The sequence below is a fragment of the Lepidochelys olivacea genome, assembly GCF_965140295.1.
Source record: "Lepidochelys olivacea isolate rLepOli2 genome assembly, chromosome: 2".
In the NCBI taxonomy this organism is placed as follows: domain Eukaryota; kingdom Metazoa; phylum Chordata; order Testudines; family Cheloniidae; genus Lepidochelys; species Lepidochelys olivacea.
In genome coordinates, this window is record NC_140412.1 from 113,216,463 (window position 1) to 113,238,998 (window position 22,536).

Sequence of the window (22,536 nt, forward strand, 5' to 3'; positions counted from 1 at the left end):
TTGATAAGGGGGCTCCTCCTTGCCCCCCCACCTGCCCCCTGCCTCACTTTTTGCCCACATCCTCACGAAGCACGGGGCCCAGGGTAGTGGCCCCAATTTGCCATATCCTAGAGACGGCTCTGGACACCGGTATAAAGGCCTGCATGTGCACAGCCCCTGAGCCCATGTCATACTGTCCGTTTTTAAGCAGATTTCCCCTTTAGCATCCATAAGCAGTTCTGCTTCAGTTAAAAAAGAGGGTATTACAATAGGGTCCCATGATTCAAAAATGTCTTCTATAACTTTGGCTTCCAAAGAATAGGGGGAAAAGAACTCAACATACCCAGAAGTCTACCCAATTTGAAACGTACAACTTGAAAAGTTTGGGTACGGGTCTCAGAGCACTAAGTAATGTTCCAAATTGACGTGCAAGCCAAAAACATACAAAGAAAAATATCTAATGCAAGTAATGATCATGTTCCTCTAACTTAAGAGCTGGTAACAATTATTTTCTTGCTTTAAAAAAATGCTTCCAGGAAGAAACATTTTATGAACAGGTCCATTCAGCCAAAACACAATTTATTTATGATCAGATTGTTAGTTCATGCTTAGGTCAACGTAGACACCATTTTGACTACAGAAGTGTTGCTAGGATTGAGTGTCACTTACAGCAGTACAACATCTCTTCTGTAATGCTTTTCAACACACTTTAACCTTCCAATTCTGTATTTCTTTTTTAAAATATTTTTATTTGTAACTCAAAAAGAAACAACATAGAATAATTGTGTGTGTGTGTGTGTGTGTGTGACACTCCTAGAAGTGAAAGGTACTGCCACAAAGGTACTGCACCTGTCCCTTAAGGTAAATTGTATATTAAGTAATAATAAAAAAACAACATGTATTAGGGATAAACAGATTCCCTGACCAGGAAGTTCATTAATATTTTGAATCAGGAAACAGATTGGACTATTTGCCGATTGGCTTAAGAACAGCCATACTGGATCAGACCAAAGATCCATCTATCCTGTATCTAGTATCTTCTGACAGTGGCCAGTGCCAAGTGCCCCAGAGGGGATGAACAGAACTGGTAATCATCGAGTGATTCATTCCCTGTCACCCATTCCCGGTCACCCATTCCCAGCTTCTGGCAAACAGAGGTTAGGGACACCATTCCTGCTCATCCTGGCTAATAGCCATTGATGGACCTATCCTCCATGAACTTATCTAGTTCTTTTTAACCTTGAACACCTGATCACTGGAGAGGGGAGGAAAGAGACTTCTCAAACTGCCAATCATGGATCACAAAGCGTCTGCAGAGCCTTTCTTCCTGATGTGTGGAAGGGAGCATTTCGAAAACCACTTATTTTGATGTTGGAGAATTTAGGAACGGAGGTGGGCCATAGGGCTTTCTTGTGTGAAGTAGCCTGCAGAATGAAAGAGCTAGAGGTACTCTACCGGTAAATTGTGTACTTTAATCTTACAGGGCACACAGATACTCTGGTAAGGGAAGCTACAGAGAGATCAAAAAAAGAAAAGGAGGACTTGTGGCACCTTACAGACTAACCCATTTATTTGAGCATGAGCTTTCGTGAGCTACAGCTCACTTCAGCGGATGCATACCGTGATCAACGTAGACACCGTTTTGACAATAAAGTCCCATTTGCACATTGATAGGTGACTTCTATTTATAGCAGGGGTGGGTTCAAAGAAATAGGCCCAAGGGGCAATGAGCACAGAGGAGTGAGGGAAGAGTCAATAGTAGCCCTAAGAGGGGCGGGGGGGGGGGGGGAGTAGTGGTGAATAGCTTTGTTTTCCCAATTCTACCTGATGCACAACTGTCTTTCACTCCCCTTTCTTCCCTGTTACGTCCAGTGAGCTGTAGCTCACGAAAGCTCATGCTCAAATAAATTGGTTAGTCTCTAAGGTGCCACAAGTCCTCCTGTTCTTTTCTTTCCTATTACCTTTGCCCCCCTTCCTGCCTCTCCCCTACCAATCTCCCGCCTCAAATTCCCCTACCTGTATGGCCCACGGAGGAGTTCTGGGACTGTGCTAGATACCCCTGGGGCTCTGAGCCCCCAGGCCGGCCCCTCCGCGCTCTTTCGGTCTCTTCTTTCTCTCCAGTGGTGACTGCACAAGGAAAGGGGGGGCGGGGAGCGAAGAGAAGGGCCGAGGGAGCAGCTCTACCAGCGTCCATGCTCCCACCGCCAGGGGAGACAGGAGGGGGAGCGGCGAGACCGCAGGGCAGCGGCAGCTGAAGCAGAAACCTCGCCCCAGGGTGTGGGCGAGCGACTTCCACGAGCCCTGCCACAGATCAGCCTCAGGGCCCTTCCCGCTCACACCAGGCCGGGAGAATCCGCCTCTCCTGCTCGGGCCGCTCCTGTCCTGAAGGGGAAACCCGAGCGTGCAGCGCTCCTCTCGGGTCCTTCCCTGCAGCCCGGGCGGCCGGACCCAAGAAAAGAGAATCGGCCCCCCAGCTGTTCGCAACAGCTGTGTGTCGGCTCCTGCGGCCAAGCGGGCCAATAGGCGGAGAAGGGCCCGCCCCATCCCCGCCCCTGGTGCGGGAGGCGGAGGATCCCAGGGTGCCCCGGCTTTTAGGGGAAAGCAAACAGGGAAAAGCCACTCCGTTGTTAGCGTCCGGGCCCTGCATTTCTCTCCAGTAGCTGCTGCTGCCTCCGCCAGCCTGGACACGCTCCATCCTCCTCTTCTAACACCTACCTCAAAACTGCTGGAGGCTGCGGGGCGCCCTCCCTGGGAGGCGGAGGCGGCGGCAGCGGCGGATTGGTTTGCAAAAGGGAACGCAGTGTAATTGCAAAAGGGGTTTGACTCCGGAATAAGTCCCCCTCCCACCACGTGTAAACGCACCCAGGCGCACACTACTCTCCCCGTTTGTTTGCCTAGGGCTGTCCGGCTGGCAGGGCCAGCGAAAGGCGCGGAAGATGCACACGACTCAGAAGGACACCACTTACACCAAGATCTTTGTCGGGGGCCTGCCTTATCACACTACCGACTCCAGCCTGCGCAAGTACTTCGAGGTGTTCGGGGAGATCGAGGAAGCCGTGGTCATCACCGACAGGCAGACCGGCAAGTCCCGGGGATACGGATTTGTAAGTCGTGGGGGGGGTTTCTTTGGGGGATCGTTTTTATCGCTGCTGCTCCGTGGCTACTTTGCATCATTTTTAGCTTGGGTCCGCTTCGTGGGTGGGAGGGATCCAACCGCTTTCTGGGGAAACTAAAACAAGCTGGGAAGCCAGCGTTGTATCCCCTGTGGAGGTGGGAAGACAGGTGTAGCCTGAGAAGTGCCTGAAGCCGGAGAGAAACTTCTTGTGAGGCAAAGGCCAGCATGCTGCGGCAGGGTAGATTCAGAGGGCAGCCCTAGATAAAGTGCTTGTCTGATTGGGGGGAAAGGGTACTTTGTTTTGAGGAGTTATTTAATTTTTTTGAGGGAGGGGGGAAAGAATGAGGAATCCCTGATGGAGGGGATTTGGATCGTGGTTTGTACATGAAAAGTTACATGCAGATTTCTGGCAACAAATTAGGCTAGCTGGTTGTTTACTGATATGACTTAGAAGTTTTATCTGTGGTAGTACAGGGGGCTCCTATACATGTACACACCCCTAGCATTATACTGCAGCAAACTAGAAGCTTAAAATAACCTGATTTCTGTGTCTGTTTACCAATTAAACACAGAACAAAGGAAAGGAAGGGTATTTTTTGTACTTCAATGAGTTTTAAGCTAAAGAACTCAGGTTCCTTTATTTCTGAATGAGAGCATTCACAAGGGGATGTAATGTGCTTTAACTAATGCATTTTAACTTCTTGGGCCTTTTGTTAATTTGTGTTAAAGATCCTCAGTGTCTTCATGTAAACAAACCCCATTTATCTTAATTATTCAAGCAAGCCCATTAGTTTTGTATCAAAAACATCTAGGGAGATGAGGCTTCATATTTTTTGTACTATCTTGGGGGGTGGGGAGAAGCTGGTTGTTTTAGTGAAAAGGTGAATTCTGCTGCTTTTTCAATGGAAAAAGTGGTTTAATTCATAGCACTGTATATTGTTAAGGTCACCATGGCTGACAGAGCTGCTGCTGAAAGGGCTTGCAAAGATCCCAATCCTATCATTGATGGCAGGAAAGCCAACGTGAACCTGGCATACCTGGGAGCAAAACCAAGGATAATGCAACCAGGTGAGGAATGTCTCTTTCTCTCTTTTCTCCCTCCCCTGCCCTTCAACAAAGTTTCTGAGAAGAACAAAACTTCAGTCTGAGTTAAAGTTTTTTTTTTAAAAAAAGTCCCTCTCAGGCAATGCCACGACTTTCCTTGGAGTATAGTTTGTGTGTGTGTGTGTGTGTGTTTATGAAAGCATTTTTACAGATAGCCAAAAAGTTATGGATTACATACAACATTAAAACTAAAGGTGTGCGTGTGTACTGTACATAGAGGAATATATGTCCCCTTTTGAGAAATTTCCTCGATACAGAATTTCCGTTTTGTTGGACCCTATATTATGAATGAAATGACAAACATTTACAGTATAATTGAGGTGAAAGATTATTGCTAGGATACAGGAACTTCTAGATGTGCCCAGTCTTATTAACAGTCAGTCTCTTAATGGGAACTTCTAAAACACATGGAATCTATTGCACTGAATGAAAAAAGGAATGGATTTATCACAAGGCCAGATCTGATCCAAAACTCACTCACTGATTTCATGCCCTGTTCAATACCACAGCTTCACAGCAAAATAAATGGGAATATAGTAGCGCATTAATGTTCATATTTTAAAGGGGCCAGACTGTGAACTCCTTACTGACATTGATGGGCTGTTAGTCATATGAGTAGACCCATTAACTTCAGTGGGAATACTCAGGTGACTAAGTACTCACATAGGTGACTATGTGAGTAGTCAGTCACCTGAGTATTCCCACTGAAGTTAACGGGTCTACTCGTGTGACTAAGGGGCTTGGAATCAGGCCCAGTATGAATATTTCAGGAAGTAAGAAGTCAGTGTATATTACAGTATGAGTAATTCTACCCTTCCGTTTGCATGCATGGCTCCCAATGAAGTCTGTAGAAACCACATATATTCACCCAGTTACAATCCAGTTTATAATTCTTAGGCTTTAGAGTTAAGGACTAGACTTTGCTGCTAGAGAACGTTTGCTTTTAAATAACAGTTGAGTAAAATTCTCCTTGTTGTTGCCAAATAAGTTGTCTTTTTGAAAATTGGCAAGAGTCAAGATCACGTTCCTCCGGTTTAGATTGTAAAAAAAAATTATCCAAAACACCCTTTCTGTAACCTGTGGTTCTTCGCTCTTTTGAACATCTTTACTAGTGCTTGTTAGTGAAGGTTACTGTGTGTATAGCATAAATAAGCAGCTGATGGAATGCTCATATAGAGAATGTGATGTGTTTTGTTGGTAGGTTTTGCCTTTGGTGTTCAGCATCTTCATCCAGCTCTCATACAGAGGCCTTTTGGGTAAGTCTATAAAACAGGTCCACAAACAAAGTATAACCTTGGGTGGCCTCTCACAGTACTGTCACTGACTTTATAATGTTGCCATTCAAATTTCCAGACTTAAAAACATCTACCTTGTAAATATGTTCTCTTTGGTAATGCTTTAAAGACCATAGCTGAGTCGAGTTGTCTATACGAAGTATGCAGCCGTCCCAACCCAAGCGGATCAGACTCATACCACCCTCTGATAAAACAAAGTGGTATGACTTTATACAAGACCGCTGTGCCCCCCATTTATTTATTTTTTTCCCAGCTTGACTCAATGTTATTTATCTCTTTCTAATCTGACAGGGATCGTTTACAGTTAAGATAACTGATCAGAAGGATATGATGATAAGAGGTGGAATAGTTCTGTTTGGAATTAAACACTGTAACCAGTACACTCAAACACAAACAAGCTAAAATGGTGATTAACGATGCATGTATGTTTTTTCATATAGTCAATAGACATCCGTGTGCTTTTTTTATTTTTTACAGAAATGAAGTGGTGTTGATAGCTAAACTGTGTGCTTTTATTTAATTGAAAGAGCTGTAGTGAAAGTTTTTTGGGGTCTCTTAATTTTGTTTTTGTTGTTGAGGAGTGTTGACTTTGCCATGGGGAGCAAAGGGACTTTTTTTTTCTTGCTTTCAAGCTGTAGCCTGTGACTTCTTTTTTTTAACCATATTTGTATTTTGTATTGAGTGCTAAATTGTGTGACATCTTGATTTTTTTTTTATATAAAGAAAATCAACATATTGCTTGCATGTTTATAGTTCTTGGTTTTGTTCCTTGAGAGGGGTATGAAGGGGTGTGGAGCTCTTTTGTTTAACATTGTGCTTCCACTTGGGCTTTCTAATTCCAGTCTTTAACTTCTCTATCAGACTTTAATATGTAGTGCATTTCCTTTTAAAAAAAAATACAAGTATATTATTCCTAAGTATTTCTAACACTTGCTTTTTATAGACCTAAAATTAGGAGGTGAAATCTGCTTAAATTTTCTGTCCTGTACCACCTCACTAATTCACACTGACTGGGTCACTGCAAAATAATGAATTTTGCTAATTAATAAATAAGCTAACAAAGCAGGAGAATGCATCAAAGGATGTACTTTGTTCAATTACTTGACAAGTGTAGATTTAAGATACTGTACATTGGTATTATGAAATGGCAGTAGCTGCTCCATAGTTAAAGTTGAAGCTAGCTTTTCATTCAAAGTTGATCGTTTTCCTTTTGGAAAAGTTGTGGGGATGGGAAATCCGTCTTCCAGAAACTTCACATACAACATCTCATCTCACAGTAGAGTGGTTTAGTGGTTGTCTGGGAAGCATGGTAATAATCAGGAAACTAGTTTTGAAAATGTACCTGAAGCTCACTTATGATTTTTTATTTATTTTATTTTATTGCTTCCTATAATATTCCCAAATATATCGTGCTGGCTTTGTTGAAGGGAAGTATCTCTTAATATTCTTGGAGAAATGGTGGGGAAACTGAAAAGAATATATGATAATAATTTGATACTCACACTAGGGAAGGGGTTACCTGGAAGGCCATGAAAGCAGGGTTACAAAGAGGAGCTGGTGGAATGCAAAGGGTGCAGCTGTGAGGAAAAGAGGAAGTTCTTGCCTAGCATAGCAAGAAAGGAGGAACGGGGACTATGTACTACTTAAGGGATTTAATAAAAATGGATTCTCTTCTCCAATCCATCAGCCTTTTCTGGTTCTAACACACTGTATATCAATCTGAGTTAGGGACATACTTTGCAAAAAGGGGTGGTATGTGTTTTAAACTGGTAGAATCCAGTATTCATTTTTATCCTTGTTCCCTGCACCTTTTCTGTTACCTCCAGTTACAAGAGATTATACAATCTAACTTCATGTTCAAGAGATGCACTTCCAAGAATCTCCCACTAAACTCTTATTTTGATCTATGCATATATTTTAGGGGATAAAGTTAAGGCTGGGGAGAGCAGTGAAAACTGAGTGGAGTGATAGAGAGTGATGACTGGTTTCAGAGTAGTAGCCGTGTTAGTCTGTATTCGCAAAAAGAAATGGAGTACTTGTGGCACCTTAGAGACTAACCAATTTATTTGTGCATAAGCTTTTGTGAGCTACAGCTCACTTCATCGGATGCATAAAGTGGAAAATACAGTGAGAGTGATGACTATGACAAAGGGGAACAGGCTAGGTTGTGTAAGGGCTCATTTTTCAGACATTTTAATGTTTGGGTCTGCTAAAAAGGACAGAATTTTTCTGTAAAGAGTAATATTTTGAGGTGAGAGCAGGGCTCCACTGAAACATACTTTGAGTTTCAATTTTTTCTGTGACTACTAGTAAGTGTACTTCCGTATGCTATGTAAAAGTAAGTAATATGGAACATCAGAACTGTGCTCTGCTAGTAAAAGGGAAGAGTGCCATTTTTGTGTGGATTAAATAGCAGAGTGCCATTTTTGCATGTGGATTAATTAGCAAAGTGCAAATTAGTGAGGTTCTACTTTGCTCTTGTCAGCAGTGCTCTGTCATAGTTCCACCTTTCAGACAAAATGCAGTTACTTTCAGCATCACATTACATCAGATTTAGTGGGAGAACATACTTAATTCTGAGTATGGTACCTCCATGGCTTTACTCTAGCTAAGAGAAGCGTGATTAGTTCCTGTTAATAAAACACTTGTAGTTCTGGTTTCTGGTTTCTATGCTATAGAGGTTAATTCTCCCACCCAGGTAACATTTCCTGATCTCACCCCCTCTTTACATCCAGAATCTCACTTACTATATGTGTGAGACCTGGCATGCTGAATCTGACCACAATCATAGAAATGTGGGGCAGGAAGGGACCTTGAAGAGTTCAGTGTTGGTTACTTATCCCACTGTGACTCATAAAAATATAGCTTTATATTGAAACACCAAATGCTGCTATTGAATTAATGCATTTTTTTTAAAGATCTTTATTTTGTTCCCATTGAGGTAACATCAGTGGAAAATTACGTGCATGAAGGGAGAGGTGGACATAGGATATGAACAGTTAGATCTTTTTCCCTGTTTGTGTAAGGACTGATCCTGAAGTAAATGGAAACGTTTCCACCGACTTCAATGAGAGCCGAATTAGGTCCCAAAAGGACAAACTAGCCAACGAATGGTTAGCTGATATCAAACCCTGGCTAAGTCACCTCTAAGTTTTACAAAATCCTTATAATTGATTTTAAGGGATGGAGGGAAGAGTTCTGACCTCAGCTGATAATTAAAAGATCAGGCAGCTGATAATTTTGAAACAGTTGTGGAATGAAACTGCCGTGGTCAAAGAAAACCGAATGTATATACTTTTCAATATCCTGCAGAAGGCATTGAGCACAAACTTAACCCCCAAAACATGCTTGATTTAATTTTTAGTGTGTATACATAACTCTTGTTCTGGTATTGAACTTTGAATTAAATCTGCTAGTTAACTGTACTTACAAAGAACAGATGAAGCAATGCAAGATCCAGAACAGAAGGAACAGGTCTCATGGAGAGTCCAGTAACTACTTGTTCAAGAATTCAATGGTATCACAATTGTTCTGTCCATTAATACTGAATTCCTATGTATTGCAGCTATTCCAGATCAGCCTAGGCTGTCTTTTTGTTTCCATTGTATTTTGTATGCATAACATTTACAATAATATATTTGGCAGTTTACTGTTATTTATACAGCTACTATAGTATTAAACCTAATCAACATTCTAACTTTGCAAAAGTATTCTTACAGCTTAGGTTAATGAAAATCTTAAGTCTTATGGCAAGAGCATTTGTATACACCAAAATTACTTGGTGCTAAACATTGCGTCTTTTTTTTTTTCTCTTTAAGGCAGTAGCTTGAGGCAATAAACTTATGTACTACAAAATGGAAAAAATTTCCTTGCCATAAGACCGTTGTATAATTAAAATATTGTCCCAATATTATAATATCTATTATAAAATAATACACTTTATAATAACCTGACTGTTTTATTAAGGTGTCCCAGCACAATGGGAAACTGAGGTCAAAAGATTAAAGAGCAGTGTTTCGGTGTCATTGAGATGTACGCATGCTTGCCTTTGCAGTAGATAGACGTTTACTTTGGCCTTATAAAGTCATTTTACTCTGCTTGAAACCCTTGCCTCATGACCGATGGATCAAAAATAGCCCCACTGCAGCTTACACTGTCAATCACCACATCTGAAATGGCATGATGGTGGGGGCCTGCACAGGGTTCATGTATAATGCAGACTAAAATGCTGTTGTAAAGGGATAGTTTCGTAATTCACCACCTGTTTTGTTTCTTGGCTTAAAGGAAACAAGTCACAAGGGTTTAAGTGGGAGCATGTGTATCTTTCAATCTAGCTTTTTAAAAAGAAATTAAGTACATGTACAAGTGTTCTAAGAAATCCTCGGTAACGTCATTTGTGTTCGCATAGAGAAAGAGCTAGAAATGTAGTATGTCTTACTGTCTTCTTACTGTTTAAAGTAATATTTAAGCCATAATTACTGCTGCCCATTTGCTTCTACGTGGATGTTAAACTGTCTGTTGGATGTTAAATGGACTCTCTGTATCAGGGTTTAGGAAAGACCCTTGAAAAATTATTTAAACTAATAATCAAGCTACCATGTAAATTACATTTTAATTAATTTATAATCCTTTTAAAGTAGCGTGTCAGAAGTAAAAACTATGCTATGATTGTTTTTATATTCTGGTTGGTATCTAATACCAGATACTGTGTGTTTCCCTTTTGAATGGAGAGCTAAGATAGTAACATGATTAAGGGGCCAGTGTCATCTTTAAAATGTTGTAAACATTTTTTTATTAATTAGTTGCAAAAATCCAGTTTCACTACTTTTTGTCATTTGTTGCTCTAATTTTCTGCAGTCATCTCAGACAATGGAAAATGAAATAACTCAATTGTGTTAAGTTATTACAGCTGCAGTGTTTAGTTTACAAACTTTGCAGGGAGGAATGTTTAGTTACTGGGTTTGTCTGAGTTTAACTGTCTTTAAGTTTTTATAATTTAAAAGGCCAATCAGATTTAATGCTTTGTTTTTTATAATTTTTTTAAATCTTGGGATGAATTTAGTTGAGTGTCCCATTTAATTGAACTGTTGACAGCTGGAAGTAAAACTGTTTGTTTTTTTTATTTTCAAAAAAACTGTCTGGCTCTTAAAGCTGGAGGAAGAGGACAAATGGTAGTGCTGCAATTTTCCATCTATGTTTATAATGTAAATATCATGCTAAAAGGCTGGAGTTGTCTTTGGACTCAGCCGGAAAGGGAAATTTTTAACTTTCGTGCAAAGTCTAAGGGTCTGATCCTGCACTGGGAGCTGCAAAAGCAGACTTTTTATGGCTGTGTAGAGCCCCACTGACTTCAGTCTACTCATGGATCCAGTTGCAGGATTGGGGGATTAAATGTATAATGAACATGGTATTACTCTACTCTAAAGAATGTCTTTAATATTACACGATACAATGGAATGGTGGGATTACTTTGTATGCAGATCTGTGTGATGTGAAAGGATTACTACTGTTATCAAAAGTAGTTCAATCATAGGCTAGTAAGTTAAGGAAGCAAAGTTCTCTGATTTGGAGGAGGAAATGAGAAAGTGTATCTATTGACTTGTTCAAACAGTTATTTAATGAGCCATAAACTTGTTTTTGCTTTTGTTAAACACCAGATCTATTTAGATTTAATCCTACCCCCATCTCCCAAAACTCTATGCTGTATGTCTTGCATAGAAATAAACAAGCTGGCACAAAACAGGACATCAGTGGCCTGATTGTCAAACAGGTTTGACCCTTGTGTCCTTATGACCTTTACAAAAGTGTGATGCACATGTACTTAGGAATCACTGTTATGAATTTTAATAGCATCTATGTAGCTTCTCCTCAATGGCCTCTTGTGACCAAGTGAGCTGCACTATAGTTCGTTTGGAAAGTGTGATTCGTGCTGTGTTTACCACACTTGTGAACTTTTAAACTCCTTTGTCGCCTGTGTTTTTTTAATTTTTAATAAGGGTGACTGAGGTTGCAGAGAAATTAATGTGTGCTGAGTCTGCATAGCAATCTAAGTAGGGTTGCCACAATGCAATTTTTTTTTTACAAGAAGATTGGGGGGTGAGAGGGGAAGAGTGATGGGCTACAGAATTGACCAACTAAAAAACCTGTTTAGCTGCATTATCTACTACTGGCAAACTGATTACAGTGGCTATACTGTCAAATTGCATAGTTGTTATAATAAAACCAGTCTTCATAACACAGAATTTTACTAATAGTCAATGAAGTTAGTGAGAATTAGGGCAACAAAATCACTTACAGATTATTTTAAAAATGCACAATCCAAGCTTGGATCTGGAATAAACAAATTTAACTTCTTTACAGATGTCTTAAACTGACATCCCAAATACTGGCCCTTCTAAAGATTTTTAAAGTGAACACGTTTGACGTTGCTTGATGGTGTTCTGTGTAATGCTATTAAGTCATCTCGTAATGCTGGGCTTTTGAGCAATGCATCTCTTTGTGCTATTGAAATGATACATTGGTGTATTAAATAAATTTAGCTATTGTGGCAACCCTATGCTCATAACAACAACTAAATTGAGTTTGTTTTAGTTCTGAATATGGAAATAGTACTTAAAATTCGTAAGTTTTCCTCTAACTTTGTTTTCCATCTTTCAACAGGATACCTGCTCATTATGTCTATCCACAGGCTTTTGTGCAGCCAGGAGTTGTAATTCCACATGTCCAACCTACAGCAGCTGCTGCCTCCACCACGCCTTACATTGATTACACTGGAGCGGCATATGCACAATACTCAGCTGCGGCAGCTGCTGCTGCCGCTGCTGCCTATGACCAGTACCCGTATGCAGCATCCCCAGCTGCTGCAGGATATGTCACTGCTGGGGGTTATGGCTATGCAGTCCAGCAACCACTCACTGCTGCAGCACCTGGGACAGCTGCTGCAGCCTTTGGTCAGTACCAGCCACAACAGCTACAGACAGACCGCATGCAATAGCAGATGGACTTCTGAAGAAAGATAGATCTCTTTCTTTCTCTTCCTTTTTTCCAGCCTTCCAATATAAGTAGTTAATAAAAGACAATTAACATTTAACTAAGCAGCTTTAAGAAAAGCTATGCTACTGCAAAGTTAAAGATTTTTTTATTCCACTGTCTTCATACAGCATGCATCCAAATCATGTTGCTATTAGGGAAGGGGTGGGGTGGGGGTACCAGTTTCAGGTATCAATTGAGAAGAAACAATCTATAATGTACTGTCATGAAAGAATGGCAGGAGTAACAATGGGACTTTATATTTAAAAAAAAATTAAACGTGTATTTTTTACAATATCAGGGAAGCAAACTGCCTTTTACAAGTGAGAAAATATTTGAAAAAGTTAAACCAGGGAAAAAAAATCAGTGAGCAATATGTAGCCTGTATCAAGTTTAAGTTTTTTGAAACAATGTGTAAAGCACTGATTGTCATTTCTAGTTTTCACCATGGCCTATAGAACTTGTTTTAGTGAGAAAATATTTTCTCACTATCTCATTAATGGGCATCGAACAATCTGAGGAACATGGCCGGTTGATAAAATGGTGGACAGGCACCAAAGTTATTTTCTTATCTGTCCTCTGGATGAGTGGAACTATGGAGCAAGTGATGTGGAATTAATGGGTGCAACAGCTGTAGAGACAATCAATAACACAGACAGTTCTGGAAAGAACACATCACTTGTGCTCGTTTGATGAGCTTGTCACTTTCTAATCCCTCTCTCCATCCTGTTTCACTTTTGGGAAACTTTAACTGCTCGTGTCAGCTATTCTGATTCTGAAATAGGATCAGCCCTTTACTACAACAGCCTTCTCTTTCTATTTATTGCATCTGTTCATGGTTTGTGAATAAAGGCAGAAAGAAGCTTGCTGAATTTAAACCTTTAAGAACTGTTTTAAGGGAACTTCTTTTTTTTCCTTTTTTTGAAACTTTGTACAATTTTAGTATCTATTTCAGAATATTTAAAAATATTTATTAGAGAACATACAGTACGAGACAACTTTTGTTACTGAGATTGCAGTTCTTCAAGGGTTAATGGTATGTGATTTATACTGTGCCTTAATTGTAATGCTATTTAAAAAAGAAATATTTATTTTGAAAGTTTTACTATGCTGCGCTCTAAAGAAAGCAACTTTAGATGTGACACTGTAAAATTATGTATTCATCTCATGGCATAAATTATTTAGCAGGTTTAGATGTAGCATATTAAATATTAACCTAATCAATTAAAGAGGTTGACTTGGATTTATTTAAATTCAGTATGTGCACTGTATGAGGGTACTCTTAAATTAACACTTTTTAGGTTTTTACATTAAGTACTGCTAATTCCATGCTTGTCCCTCTTAAGTACTTTTTCATGTAGGCCTCTCAAATACATTAGTACAGATTTTCCCCCCCCACACACAACTGTATGTAGACTATTTTTTCATTTGCTTGAGAATGCTGCTTTACATTGTCCTGTGAAACTGCAATACTTGCTATTTTTATTCTTGACCTAATTGGAATTTAATATTTTACACTGTATTGGATTTTTTTATACTTGAACAATTTCATACAAGGGAAGACAGGATAGCATTTTTATGGACTTTATCCAATGTCACTGGATTTATTTTAAGTATTCTGAATACTAGCCAGTGTTATATAATGTAGACATGACTCCTGTGCTATTTATTCAGTATGTATATTGCTTTATAACATTTCAGATCTTCTAATCTATTCACTTGTATTAAATATAATAAAAAATATTGTTGCATCCAGTCTATTTACGTTTGTGCTCAACCAGGAGTGGAGCTCTTCTAACTGTATTTAGAAGCCTTGACTTGTTTGTAAAATTCCTGGACTGTGGGGAGAACAAGGTGTCGCATATAATGGTTTCAGAGCTGCAGACTAATGTAAATGGAGCACTGTCAAATTATATTGAGCAAATCATAAAATACAGAGATGATGTAGGGTAGAAAATACACTCTTCAGATGGACAGTTATTAAACATTTAGTGCAAGGGAACATTTGAGAGAGGGGGCTGTTTTTTGTTTTGTTTTGGTTTGGTTTTTTGCTTTCCCAACATTACAAATGGAAGCTTTGGAGAGTTCAGTGGTTAGAGTTAGTTCATGCTCTCTGGCAGAGCTCTTCAGTCTGTTCATGATCAGCCCAAGTTGCTAATGACCAAAAGCAGCTGTCGTCCAACAACTAAAAGAGGAGCCTCATATGAAATGAATGGCAGCCAATGCTTAGTGAACAAGTTATCCATGTCCTGAAAATCACTACTATAATTGATGCTAATTGCTAAGATTGCCATGAAAAATGACAGAGATGAAGGTTTGAGCATGGAGACTGACCTGCTCTCTCATTCCTAGATATGGTCTCCTCTGCACACTGGATTACTTAAGTGGAGTGGTATAGAGAACACTTCCTCTATTGCTATGTCTGCTGCATCAGTTCTGTGGGTGAAAGTTGCTCCCATACAGAGGGTCAACACAAGGTGTATGTGCCCTGTTGGAGTCTTATTCTGAGGGCACGAGTTGGACTTCAGTGGTGCTGATCTGCTACTCTGGAGTAAATTTCACGTTGGGTGTATATAGGACTTAATTCTCCAGGACTGCTGCACTCATGTTCACAAGCATCCCATTTCCCTTCTAAGCAAATAATGAACTGCTCGTAGCCCAGTATGGGCAGGAGAGAATGGTGCTGAACTGCCTCCTGTGGGATCACCTGAGATTCATGGGCTCAGGGAGAAAAGTCTCCTTTGCTTCTTCCTTGGGGATATATAAACACCCAGTAGAAGAATGAGTCAGAAATTTATAGTTTAAACTCACTCACTTCTTTCCTACATGTGTTAGGCCCCTGGCAGAAAATGAGGGCCTAAATTCAGACATGGGATTGGCTAGGCTCAGAAATACCAATTCCTCCCAGAATGCAAGAAGAACAGTGCCACACTTCCTGAAGCCCAGTGGCACACTAGCCTTCCCTGATGCTGCACTGGGTCTGCTCCTTAGGCCACCATGTAACATGATGCAAGGGAGTTGGGGAGCAAGGGGAAAAAGTCATAGGTCCTACCTCTGTTCTTCCTGCTGTTGAGGTGATGTGAACCCCTGTGTGGGATATGAAGAGGGGACACACTGCACTCCAGGGATTGCTTTGTGACAGGCCATTGCATGAGTTATGTAACGGTAGAGAAAAGATTGTTGTTGAAGACCCTTTTAAATGTAAATCACTCTGGTGCTACAGCTAAAATAACCTAGTCAAGAAATACAAACATTAAGGTTCCCACAGCAAAGTTAACTCAGGGTGTGTTGCATGGACAGTATCTTCCATTTTTTATTCTTCTTAGTGTAGTATATTTTTATACTGTAAAATGTGTACATTTGCTGACCCACTACACATGCAATATAACCTTGATAATATTGTTATTGGGACCTCAACTTCAGAATCTCTTTTTTTTTTTAAACTGTGCAACCTAAACCATTGCATTAACACAGATTTGTGCATTTAGTTGAGAGACAATAACTATGCAACTAGCAATAAGTTATGAACAGTACAGTTCTGGAGCCTTACATTTTCATCCATCCCATAAATGATTTTACACAGTAGGGTAAGTAACATTGAGTTTGAGTGTATGTATGTTTAGTTTTTGCTTTTTAAACACCCTTCCTGGAGAACAGATAGAATCTTAAAATCCAGAGCTTTGAAGTACTATATGGATGAATTAACATTGCTAGAGGAATTGTAATTTCTTCATTTACTGATATTTGTATGTTGACATTTACAAGCTTAACTTGGTGTTAACATAGCTTTCTATATTTAATTTTCTTGTTTGGTTTTAAAGTGAAAGAAAGGAAAATACCCTGCTAGCCCTGTGGTATAGTGCGACTATTTAACCTTCGCTACTATCTCAATATTTATACACTAGCTGGGCTGGCGTAGAGTTGCACAAAACACAATTGTGCAACTTCATAGTACTGCTTGCAATTACACAGTTAAAAACAAATACATTTTATGTTGCACCTGCATAAAAATACATTTTTAAAGATCTACAAACTATTAAATTTATTTCCGAAATGTTGAAGTTCAGGCTCCTTTTCAGTTATTTGTACACAAGTAAACATCTAAACAACATTTTCAAAGCAGAAAGTATCCATTTTTTTTCTGTTCATGTAACTCAAAAGCACGTAAGTGAAATTTCCTCAGACTTACAATAAAACAACCTCTGGGCAACGTCTAAGCATATAACGTTTTAGCTTTCAGGGAATTTTTGATGAAGTAACGAATGAATGAAAACTGGGAATTGTGATATAAGTTGAGTTCCAACTTTAAGTGTAGCATTAGCTCCTGTGAATGTAAGAATGAGGAGACTAGGATAATATAAGAAATGGAAAAATATTCTTCTTTTAAGGAATTCAGATTCATTAAACAACACATATCAGTATTGTACAGCATCTGTGTGATAGGTTGGATATCAAGAAGACTATTACAAGATACAAGTTTGGAAAGTGTGCATCCAGATATATTGCTGAAAACATTAGGGGGTTGCTGAATGATTGAGCTTGGTTCTTAGGGTAACGGCGGTGAAATGATCACAATCTGTCATGCTAGTGCTGGTAGAAGTCTTGCTTTCAAATTAGTATCTCAGTTGGCAGTAAGAATCCAAGGAGCATGTGTGCTGTATTGGCATGAACTGTGTGACAGGCTGACAATAGCCTGGATAAACTTTTATTGAATTAGGTTGAATACCTTTGGGTCCACTGTATTAAAAATGCAATTGTGTGTGTGTGTTATTGTAGACTTGTATACAACTCCTCTAGGAGGAAGGGGATAATGATGCAATTCTTCTAGTTATCAGACCCTTTGAAGCCCCTGTATCGGTTCATATACTAATTCCAACTGGATTCTCCAGGGACCAAAGGATAGAGAAAATGTTTTTTTGGATAAATAGCCTGGTTTTAAACATGCTCCTGGCCTCCTTCCTGATCCAGTAAACGGACAAGACCTCTAATCCACAGAAGGACCCAATCCTTAGGGAAGGGTTAGAAGGACAGGGCTAACAAGACCCCATAAGACTGCATGCTTGTTCTGAGCTGAACCTGTGATGAATCTGAAACCACAAGGAAACTCCTTGGGTGGGGTTTGAAGGACTGCTCCTCTCAATACCCATCATGTTAGGGTTGGGGTGATCTCTGGTAAGCTCGTTGGCATGTATATACATTCTTTTATTGTTTTTAATGTTTTCTCCTTAGTGCTTTTACCTTAAGAATAAAATAGGCTTGCATAAAAAGAGCTGTCTGGTCACGATAACTGTGGGCAGTCACACTGTTTACCGTCTCTGAAGAGAAAGGAAGCAGGCCTGCTTGGGCAGTCTGTCTCTGATGGGAATAACACAGTGAAGACAGGGAACTGTTCAGCCTGGAGATACCCCAGTTAGAAGGAAGAGAGACCTGTGTTTTCACCCCAGAGAGGTGGCTGCCAGGGGAGCCAGAAGCCTGAGAGCAGGTGCTGTTGCTGGACCCCCGAGGGGAAATACAGGTGCAGTAGCCCTGACCTATGACAAACTGGAACTAAGACAATATCTTGGCGTAAGCAGCAAGTGCAGACTCCTTTAAAGGCATATACAAGTTTTCACTGTGAGCTCAGTGTGTACTACAATGAAATGCTCATAGAGACAAATTACATAGACCCCTCCCCCCAAAAAGCTCAGTCTAAAGCTGAGGAGAACAAGAATTGATCAGGTTTAATGTTAAATGGTAAGAAAAAAATTGAAATACAGCGCAGAGTGATCAAAGCAACCAGAAATATACAGAGTATCAGTCCTTCACAATGATAGGAGCTCAGTTCTGAAAAAATAGTTGTTTTCAATCGATTCGGCCAAAACCCATGGAGTTGGGCCCATGTCTTATTTAATTTATTTATTTTGCTTGTTTGAAATAAAGAACAAAGCTTAATTCAACACAGAGCACATAGAGGTGAAAGGCTAAGGAAACAGGGTTAATTGCTACAAGGACTGCTATATCCAATGTCACCAATTTGTTCAGCCCCTTTTGGTTTTACTTTAGAACTATACTGGGCTTAGTAGTTTGTGCCTTTGTAAAGGTGGGGACTCTCTGTTGTGTGCTCGGTTCTGCAGCACCGCGTGAGAGAGCTGCAGCAGTGGTTCATTTGCTTTCCATTTCAGAATCGGTGAAGCAGTTGGGTTAAAACAAGAAAAATCCTGATTCCTTCATCTGAAATTGAACTGAGCAGCCTTGTGAAGTCTGAAAATGTTTAGATAACAATTCCTTCCTCCCACCCTCCCTCCATTATGTACTGTCTTCTGCACTTCCATATGCCATCTGAGGCCAGAACCGGAAGCGCTGAATAGGAAATCTTAGCATTTTATACAGGAGTAGGAGTTCATCTTTAACACCCTGTACACTCGTTATCCTATCACATTGATTTTCACACTGTGGGGTGTGCCCCCATGTGAGGAGCAATCAGATTATCGGGGGGAGGGGTGGCGAGGACCTCAGTGATTACGAATTTTTTTCTTGTTTTTGAAAATATTGTTGATAAAATAAGAATTCGTCTCACTATCTGAATCTCCTTCTGCTACTGCCAGGCTAGAAGAGCTAGGAGGAGGGAGATATGAGGAGCAAGGGGGTGTGGCCTTTTCCTGCACAAAGGGGTATTCCAGTTTGCTAGTCTCTCCAAAGGCTGATGTGCATGCACTCCCTTGTGAGGCTCTTGTGCATGTGTGCATGGGATTGCATCAAGGCCAGAGGAGCCTATGGCCTGTGCGTGATTCTGGGTTGTTCCCAGGGCCAGGAGCACGAGGATAGGAGTGCAATCTGTCTGGCTGTGTCCTGCCAGAACTGTCCACCCAGAGCGCGTCCCAGGAAGGAACGTTCACAGGCCAGGGAGCAGCGGGGCACACCGGCCGAGATGGGCTCCCAGTCCCTCAAAATTTTGAGAAATACTGTTTCTTACTAGGGTGGGAAGGGCACGTGAGAGATGAATCTGCAAAGTGTGTGTGGAGGGGGGCACAGCAAGAAATATTTGAGAACTTCTGATCTATCGTAGGATTCTTAATAGTGCCCTTCCCTGCAGTATCTAAGTGCATTACTTAGTATTCACAACACCCCTGTGAAACAGGCAGTTATCCTTCTTTATGGAGAGGAAAGCTGATAAGGAGACTCACCCCAAGGCCACAGAGGTAGTTCCGGAGCCACAGTTAGAATCCAGGACTCCCTGGTCCCTTGTCATTTGCACAGATTACTAGAATATGCCTCTCCTGGTTGTTAGTGCAATATTTATGAATGGATGTACAAAATACTGGAAGCTGGAGACAAATCTTGTTCTCACAAGGTTTCCAACAGGATTATGCAGACTCAGGATGTTTGAATAATTGGGATAAATTCTAGTAAAGGTATGCAAATCTGGTGGGCAGGGCAGGCTCAACTGAATTAAAACTCTGGATATTTCAAAAGTTGCCCACCCCATGATATTTCAATGACAATTTTAGTCATTTCTTTGACTACTGCACTAAACAAAATCCAGTGCATTTGTTCATCACATTAGTTATGCAGCACACTGAGTGTGCTGCTCTCCTAGTCCAATGTGCTATCACTAACCTTAGAGGATTCATATTATATTTAATTTGCTAGTCATAGGTGATGCAAACAAATCCTGTTTTATCATAAAACAAACTGCAATGCGGTTTCCCTTCATAGGAGTAGTTGTTATCAGAATCACTATTTAAGGAAAATATGGTCTTTTTAAAATCCAGTATTATACTGTAGTTTGCAAGTCTAAACATATTTTGTTTATTGTTCATATGTAGTGGTTTTTTCCTTTGGTGAACTATTAACAATGAATGAAAAAGGATACATTTATTTTATGATATGTATTCTTTGAGTAACATCGGAACACAATAATGCTATAAATTGTCATCCATACAAGACAGAGTTCAACTGCAAAAGCATATGGTAATTTTCAAGAATCTCTAAGCTTTGCTCTTTTTTAAATGTCACCAGTTCCACTTACACTACTGTATCTTAGCCCTGCGTTTCCTGTGACCTTATCAAGAAAGCAATTTTCCCGTCTTGTAGAACACCACCTGAGAACCTGCCAAAAGAAATCGAAAATCTAGATTGAAACCCAGAGAGTAGCAGTGGATTGTGAAAACAGAAGTGTGCACTTCAAACTTCAAAGTGCTCATGACAGAAGTGGAGCTGATATGTAGTTATGTTATGAATACTGTAGGAGCTATGATGTAAATACCTAAGGATACAGCTCTGTAACCTAGTTATCACTGTATAGATTATATTGGGGTTATAAGACTTTTTGGTGTGAATGTACTGATCTAATTTAATAAAGTTAAGAGCAACCAGGGAAGCAACACACTGGCTTCCCAGATAAGAACACTTGAGTACATCCTAGAAAGCCAATGGACCAAGCTGTCAGCTTCAGAGATCCTGTATCTTGTCTCTAACATGCTGTAAACATTGTTTTGCAATGCTGGGTCCTACCAGGTCAAAGGGCTATGAATAAAGTATTTTGATTCTTGTGAAGGTGGGCACGTCTAAGCAGCTGTTGAGCGGACAGACTGACAGAGAGAGAGAGAGAGACACTGAAGGAGTTGGGAATGGTGAGCCTTAGAGAAAAGCAGGCATTGCATTTAGTTTGTCTTCTCTGAAACATTTCTGTTCTAAATAAATGGTATTTGCTGTAAAGAAGCTGTTTGAGTTCTAATTACCACTCTCATTGCTCCAGAGGGAACAGAACTGCAGCATCTAGGCATAAGCCAGATCTGCTGAGGTAATCACAGTTGATACACGAGGACCTGCAATTCAGTGCCCGGTCTGAGAGAAGGAGAATCGCCTGATTCCACCTTGAAAGAGAAGTGATGGCTCAAGGCCAGACACCTAAAAAGGGTGCACTCAAAGAGACCAAAAAGGGTCAGAAAGCTCAGTATCTCTGGTAACTGACACTGCTATCCCATGGACTCATCTAGAGACCTCCACTGTTTCCAGATTCCTCCCATTCACGTGGTGTTATTTCTGATGATAGAATAGTCTCAGGTAATAATACTGGGAAGTAAAATGTAAAACCAGAATTTCCAGATCATTATTGGTTAAAAATTAGTGCAATTATTCCAGTTTTCATGACTCTTGTCAAGGTTCCTTCCCCACTCTGAACTCTAGGGTACAGATGTGGGGACCTGCATGAAAGACCCCCTAAGCTTATTCTTACTAGCTTAGGTTAAACGCTGCCACCACCAAAGTGTTACACAAAGAACAGGGGAAGTGCCCACTTGGAAATGTCTCCCCCCAAAAATATCCCCCCAAGCACTACACCCCCTTTCCTGGGGAAGGCTTGATAAAAATCCTCACCAATTTGCATAGATGAACACAGACCCAAACCCTTGGATCTTAAGAACAATGAAAAAACAATCAGGTTCTTAAAAGATCATTTTAATTAAAGAAAAAGTAAAAGACTCACCTCTGTAAAATCAGGCTGGTAAATACCTTACAGGGTAATCAGATTCAAAACATAGAGAATCCCTCTAGGCAAAACCTTAAGTTACAAAAAGACACAAAACCAGGAATATACATCCCATTCAGCACAACTTATTTTATCAGCCATTTAAACAAAACAGAATCTAATGCATATCTAACTAGATTGCTTACTAACTCTTTACAGGAGTTCTGACCTGCATTCCTGCTCTGGTCCTGGCAAAAGCATCACACAGACAGAGAGAACCCTTTGTTTCCGCCCCCCTCCAGCTTTGAAAGTATCTTGTCTCCTCATTGGTCATTTTGGTCAGGTGCCAGCGAGGTTATCTTAGCTTCTTAACCCTTTACAGGTGAAAGGGTTTTTCCTCTGGCCAGGAGGGATTTAAAGGTGTTTACCCTTCCCTTTATATTTATGACAACTCTCAAAGACAAAACCATAGAATCTTACAACTTTAAAGCAAAGGGAATGCAGGAGTTTGGTAATTAGACTATAGACCCTTTACTAGGTCAAATCTAGCCCAGGTTATTACATAG

The 22,536-nt window shown here is 40.3% G+C and overlaps 1 protein-coding gene across 2 annotated transcripts; it reads left to right on the plus strand.

The window, feature by feature from the left end:
- Window positions 1-2,532: 2,532 nt before the first annotated feature.
- RBM24 (RNA binding motif protein 24) lies at window positions 2,533-12,599 on the plus strand. 2 transcript variants are annotated; one of them, XM_084618926.1, is made up of 4 exons: window positions 2,533-3,083; window positions 4,039-4,162; window positions 5,400-5,454; window positions 12,154-12,593. In XM_084618926.1, exons 1-4 carry the CDS (start codon window positions 2,916-2,918, stop codon window positions 12,485-12,487), a joined length of 681 nt encoding a protein of 226 aa, XP_084475052.1. In that variant the 5' UTR covers window positions 2,533-2,915; the 3' UTR covers window positions 12,488-12,593. The 2 variants fall into 2 exon arrangements, with proteins under 2 accessions (XP_084475052.1, XP_084475053.1); XM_084618927.1 differs by having other exon boundaries at window positions 2,927-3,060; window positions 12,154-12,599.
- The last annotated feature ends 9,937 nt before the right edge of the window (window positions 12,600-22,536 follow it).

Bases quoted from the DNA above. Each gene is read 5' to 3' on its own strand.
- RBM24 (XM_084618926.1), top strand. From the start codon at position 2,916: ATGCACACGACTCAGAAGGACACCACTTACACCAAGATCTTTGTCGGG. The intron at 3,084-4,038 runs GTAAGTCGTGGG...TATATTGTTAAG, and splicing joins AGTCCCGGGGATACGGATTT to GTCACCATGGCTGACAGAGC. The intron at 4,163-5,399 runs GTGAGGAATGTC...TTTTGTTGGTAG, and splicing joins ACCAAGGATAATGCAACCAG to GTTTTGCCTTTGGTGTTCAG.